The sequence below is a fragment of the Diceros bicornis genome, chromosome 19, assembly GCF_020826845.1.
Source record: "Diceros bicornis minor isolate mBicDic1 chromosome 19, mDicBic1.mat.cur, whole genome shotgun sequence".
NCBI classification, from domain to species: Eukaryota; Metazoa; Chordata; class Mammalia; order Perissodactyla; family Rhinocerotidae; genus Diceros; species Diceros bicornis.
In genome coordinates, this window is record NC_080758.1 from 5,972,805 (window position 1) to 5,978,449 (window position 5,645).

The 5,645-nt window shown below is 50.1% G+C and overlaps 1 protein-coding gene across 1 annotated transcript; it reads right to left on the reverse strand.

Moving 5' to 3' along the window:
* Positions 1-287: 287 nt before the first annotated feature.
* On the reverse strand, positions 288-5,395 carry PCK1 (phosphoenolpyruvate carboxykinase 1). Its single transcript, XM_058562094.1, has 9 exons — positions 5,152-5,395; positions 4,530-4,711; positions 3,887-4,090; positions 3,567-3,754; positions 3,044-3,206; positions 2,374-2,598; positions 2,149-2,280; positions 1,646-1,741; positions 288-1,332 (listed from the first exon to the last, which is right to left on the reverse strand). The coding sequence occupies exons 1-9, from the start codon at positions 5,373-5,375 to the stop codon at positions 878-880; spliced, it is 1,869 nt and encodes a 622-aa protein (XP_058418077.1). The 5' UTR covers positions 5,376-5,395; the 3' UTR covers positions 288-877.
* Between the last annotated feature and the right edge of the window lie 250 nt (positions 5,396-5,645).

Genomic DNA, 5,645 nt, shown 5'->3' on the forward strand with positions numbered 1-5,645 from the left:
TTCCCCCCCTGAAGCCCCAGTAGATAGTTGTATGTCATAGTTGCACATCCTTCTAGTTGCTGTATGTGGGACGCGGCCTCAGCATGGCTGGAGAAGCAGTGCGTCGGTGGGTGCCGGGCATCCGAACCCAAGCCGCCAGTAGCGGAGCACGCACACTTAACCGCTAAGCCATGGGGCCGACTCACCCACGTTCTTTGCGGGGGATTCGGATCACAAGGTGTTTCATCAGCATCCTCTCTTCTTGGTGGTTCAAATAAGAAAAACCAAGCAAAACAAAGCCATCTTTTCTATAAAAGTTTATTTTGTAATTTTTCCAAGAGGTGTTAAGGGAAAAAAATTGAAATTACGTAAAGGTAAGAAACAATGGTATATAAAAATAATTTAAACACACGTATTAATAATAAAGCAACATTTCCCTCCAGCAACTAGCAGGTAATCTTGCCCAAGATTTTTCCAAAGGTGTCTAACATATTTTAGATAACAGTACATAGACGCACGTGCACGAACACTACACACACGCGCACACATGTATATAAAGCTCAAGTATTTTTTCTGTACGTTCCAGCTAACAGATATAGCTCAAGTGAAAAAACCAAAAAACACTAAGTGCCTGAGTGTCCTTAGGGTTGAGCAAATGTGCATGGGCTAGTGAATTTCGGAGACGTGCTGAGATTTCCCTTCCCAATCTCGTAGTTACTAGCCTGTATTCTGCGGTCTTAGCTGAACAATTAAAGCGTGTCTTTTGGATCTGCCCGTCGACGTGGTCATTAGGGGGCTGCAGGCGTGTCGGTTCAGGAAGCTCCGCTCTCCCTTGCTCCAGGTCCGTCTCATGGGTTGGAAAGGGGGGTGATTTTCAAGGCGAAGCGCTCGGGTCTGCTTACATCTGGCTGATTCTCTGCTTCAGGGCAAGGACCTCTCTCTCGATTTCATAGGGGAGGTCGGCGTTAACTTGCTGCTCCAGGTACTTCTGGATGTCTTCCACCTCCTTCTCCCAGAACTCCTTGGAGATGTCGAAGAGCTCCTTCACGTTGACGTCCCTCAGGCCTTTCAGGTTCAGGGCACCCTCCTCAGGGATGTAGCCGATGGGCGTGAGCTTGGCGCCGGCTTCCTGGTTGATCCTGTTGAACATCCACTCCAGCACCCTGGAGTTCTCGCCAAAGCCCGGCCAGAGGAACTTGCCTTCCTTGTCCTTCCGGAACCAGTTGACGTGGAAGATCTTGGGCAGCTTGGCTGCTGGACGCTGGGCCATGCTGAGCCAGTGGGCCAGGTATTTGCCGAAGTTGTAGCCGAAGAAGGGCCGCATGGCAAAGGGGTCGTGCATGATGACTTTGCCTATCAACAGAGAGGGGACTCTGTTGGTAAGAGGTGCTCCCACAGGACAATATTGGCACCATTTATTGTTGATGTAAGCATGCCTGGTTTTCACTTTATATATTTATAGACAGAGACAGAGAGAGGGAGAGAGACACAGAGACACAGAGGGACAGAGACACAGAGAGACACAGAGACACAGAGACAGAGACGCAGAGAGACACAGAGACACAGAGACACAGAGACACAGAGACACAGAGAGACACAGAGACACAGAGACAGAGAGCATGCCAATCATCCTTCTCTGTGGTTTCAGATCTTGACTTCCATTTACCTTTGTGCTCGGCAGCTGCCGTGGCCTCCGATCTCATGGCCGCCCCCACGAACACTCCATGCTGCCAGCTGAGAGCTTCGTAGACCAGAGGGACACCTTTAGCAGGAAGAAAGAAACATCCTTTAAAGGCTTTAACACTCAGACCCTTCGGCCAGCGATGTCATCTCTCAACATGGAAAGACACGGCGGAAGAGCACCTTGCTAACTGAGCTCATTTTGCATTCCCAAAGCTGGAGTGCAGAACACTGCTGAGTCAGTTACAGCTCCAGGCCACACAGCAAAGCCAAACTGGATAAAGCGACATTAGATCAAGGATCCAGGAAGGTTCTAGGTGGCCAGAAGGGTTGGTTCTACATCTGAGCTTCCCAATTATCTTGGATTTTTGGAAAGGAAGCTCGAGATCTTTGGCACCCTCCGACAAGGTCATGGAAAAGGAGGGATCCACGGATGTCCTCGGTGGCCAACACACCCGTATCCGCAGACTGAATGAAGGAGAGCCTCACCAGTAGGTCGGCGGCCTCCAAAGATGATGCCCTCAATGGGCACGCCTTCCGGAGACTCCCAGGCAGGGTCGATGATGGGGCACTGGCTCGCAGGGGCGCAGAACCGCGAGTTGGGGTGGGCACAAGGTTCCCCTACAACAGCAAGAGAGGAGAGGCCGCTTAGCGTCTGGCTCAAACAAGCAATGCCTGCAGGCTGGAGCACCGGGGGCTCCAGAGGGGGCTTACCATCCTCGGGGGTCCACTCCTTGTTCTTCCACGAAGTAAGCCTGATACCCGAGGCCAGTGGCTGGTCGATGCCTTCCCAGTAAACGCCCCCATCACTGGTCTCAGCCACGTTGGTGAAGATGGTGTTCTTCTGGATGGTCTTGATGGCGTTGGGGTTCGTCTTCACAGAGGTTCCAGGAGCGACACCAAAAAAACCATTTTCTGGGTTGATAGCCCTTAAGTTACCTGGAAAGTTTTAGACCAGAGAAGCAGAAGTGAATGCCAAGCAAAGCATAACATATATTCTTACATCCTGCCTGGCTAATTTTTGTACCAAATTCTCAAATCTTTTTTTCCCTCCTCCCTAGAATATATTTCTCCTTTCTTATTATATTCAACTTGGATGCTTTTTCAACTCTTTCTTCCTCATCAGTTTTCCACCAATACTAGTTTAACAAATTTATTATGTAAACAAACAATAATAACATATGGCCTCATTTCAATCCAGATTCAATATTAAATTAGAGAACACTTACAGAATACATATTTCTAAGGTTTTGCAAGATCTGTCTGAAATAACTGAATTAAAAATCCAAACACTGTGGATTTAGGAGAACTTGGCATGTTTTGAAAGCCAAAAAATCTCTTAGGTTCAATTATTGCTGTCAATAGCTGGGCCTAAAGCAGTCACCTTGTTGGTCAAATTTCATCCAGGCGATGTCGTCACCCACACACTCTATTTTCCACCCTGGGAGAGTGGGGTTCATCATGGCCAGGTTGGTCTTCCCGCAGGCACTGGGAAAGGCTGCCACGAAGTACTTCTTCTGGCCCTCGGGGTTGGTTATGCCCAGGATCTGTTGGAGACAAGATTCCTCCTGAAGCTCTTCATTCCTTTCCCCACCAGTGGTCAGTCCTTCAGTCTAGGAGTGTGTCTAGAACCCAACAGGTAGGTTCCCAAGATCTATTTCTTGGTATTAAAGTGAGCATTTTGAGTAATGAAGTCCAGAGGATCTCTATTGGTTCCACGGTGTCTGAGGTCCTTCAAAAGGGGCATCCATTAGCGCATTAATAATTATTGATGGAATTTCCGAATCTGTCCTTGGAGCATATTGGGGCTCTCCTAATGGGAACTACAATGCCATATATATTTGCCACCACCCTGCCTCAGCCCCCAGACCCTCTACCAGGCACATGTAGGATTTCCTGCATCTTACCAGCATGTGCTCTGCCAGCCACCCCTCCTCCTTGGCCAGCCGGCTGGCCATCCTGAGGGCAAAGCACTTCTTCCCGAGGAGCGAGTTCCCGCCGTACCCACTCCCGAAGGAGATGATTTCTCTGCGGTCGGGCAGGTGGGCGATGAGGGTCAGCTCTGGGTTACAGGCCCAGTTGTTAACCAAAGGCTCTGCACAGGAGGACACATCCCACATTAACACACCACGTCCCCGCCTGGGGACCCCAGGAGCACAGGCCTGGGGTTTAAGGCTAGGCTTACTTTTTAAAATTTTAGCTTTTGATTTTGAAATAACACACTTACTATTTAAAGGCAAAGGGCACCCCACGGAATGGAGACACTTGACGAATTCCCCATCGCCCAGTGCTTCCAGGACAGGTGTGCCCATTCGCGTCATGATGCGCATGCTGGCCACCACATAGGGCGAGTCTGTCAGCTGGACACCGATCTTTGACAGAGGCGAGCCCAGGGGCCCCATGCTGAAGGGGATGACATACATGGTGCGACCTGCGGGGCCAGTCGGTGGGAACTGGTGAGATATGACCCCAGACTCACAACAGCCAACACTGTTTTCCCAGGTGGACCCATTCTCATCGTCTCCTACTAGCAACGTCACACTTCGCTTGCTCTCAGCCCCCTGATTTAGAAGAGTCCCCTGGAAAGTGAGCGAATGCCAAAATGAATTTTCTTAAATGTGCAGTTGGAGTCCACCAAGCCATCTCAAATCTGCAGGCACAGAAATCGTTTTCATGTTCCTATAAGACAGTCTGTAAAACCGGAACTGAGATGTACATTCTTAATACATTGCCAGTTTCACACATGGAATTTAAAGGTCTCTGAGGCCATGGGAGTTGCCATTACTCTTACAATTAGGACAGACATAATAAGAAAAGGTTTGCTTTCGCTTCTATTTGGTTTTGCCCCATCAAATAAATGTTTGATTCACCTTTCATGCACCCAGGAAATCGGGCATTGAATGCTTTCTCAAAGTCCTCCTCCGACATCCAGCGACCCAGTTGGCTGAGGCCACTTTTGGGGATGGGCACCGTATCTCTTTGCTCTTGGGTAATAATGACTGTCTTGCTTTCAATTCTGGCCACATCCCTGGGGTCAGTGAGAGCCAGCCAGCTGCAAAAATAAAAAATACACAGGTTAGGCATGGAGAGGGAGGTGCTGCTGTTCTGCATTGCATCTGCGTGCTGGATTCCCTCGGCCAGGCATCATTTAAGAATGGACAGTCTTATTCATTATCGTGTTCTTCTCATACCTGTGGACACCCACACCCACCGGGACATAGTCAGGACACAGTCACCCACCGTTAGCTAGTCTTTAGGACAGGGACTGTCTGGCTCTCATTTTTATCAGAGACCTAGTTTGCAGAGAGCATTTGCATGTGCCGTCTCCTCGAAGACAGGCTGCTCTGCGAGTGTCGTCAGTCTATACGGTTCTGGCTGTTTGTTACGTTGTTCAAGAGTCTCAACCCCTGGAGAGGGCTTCGCGCGGGTCTTTCCAGCGACACCAAGCTGGCGGAGGGGAAGGCGTGAGCCCAGGGCCGAGGCCGCACTTACCAGTTGTCATACTTTTTCAGCCTCTTGATCACGCCCTGGTCCTCCATGTGGCACAGAAGCTGCCGGCTCTCCTCCTCGGAGCCGTCGCAGATGTGGATCTGGTCAGGCTGGCAGAGCTTGGCGCTGCTCTCCACGAACTCCCTCACCGCCTGGGGCAGGCTGTCCAGGGTGCCCTGGACCACTTTGGCTGAAAAGTTGAGGCGTTTTTGGTGCTGAGGAGGCATCTCTGCAGGGTTGTGTCAAGGGGCCCGGATGCCAAGCTTCCCTGAAATGGAAAGCACAGGCTTCCTGAATAAAAACAGCCACAGACTCCCTCAAACAAACTCCACGTGCTTTGTTTGGGTTGCACATCGCCAGATGGTCGTAGCTCTAAGGAAAAAGAAAACGATCACAGTGTCATCGCTGCAATGTAAATGTAAGTGAAAAGGCTCTACCTTACCTCTCTTCTCGGGGATGATCTTGATCAGAGATCCCAGGGTTTCCTCAGGGGTTCC

What these genes read in the sequence shown, in the direction of transcription:
- PCK1 (XM_058562094.1), bottom strand. Translation starts at nt 5,375, where the DNA reads ATGCCTCCTCAGCACCAAAAACGCCTCAACTTTTCAGCCAAAGTGGTC. An exon ending in GTGCCCTTTGCCTTTAAATA is followed by an intron (nt 3,755 to 3,886) that starts GTAAGTGTGTTA and finishes CCTCCTGTGCAG; the next exon opens with AGCCTTTGGTTAACAACTGG. An exon ending in GGAGTGGACCCCCGAGGATG is followed by an intron (nt 2,281 to 2,373) that starts GTAAGCCCCCTC and finishes TTGCTGTTGTAG; the next exon opens with GGGAACCTTGTGCCCACCCC.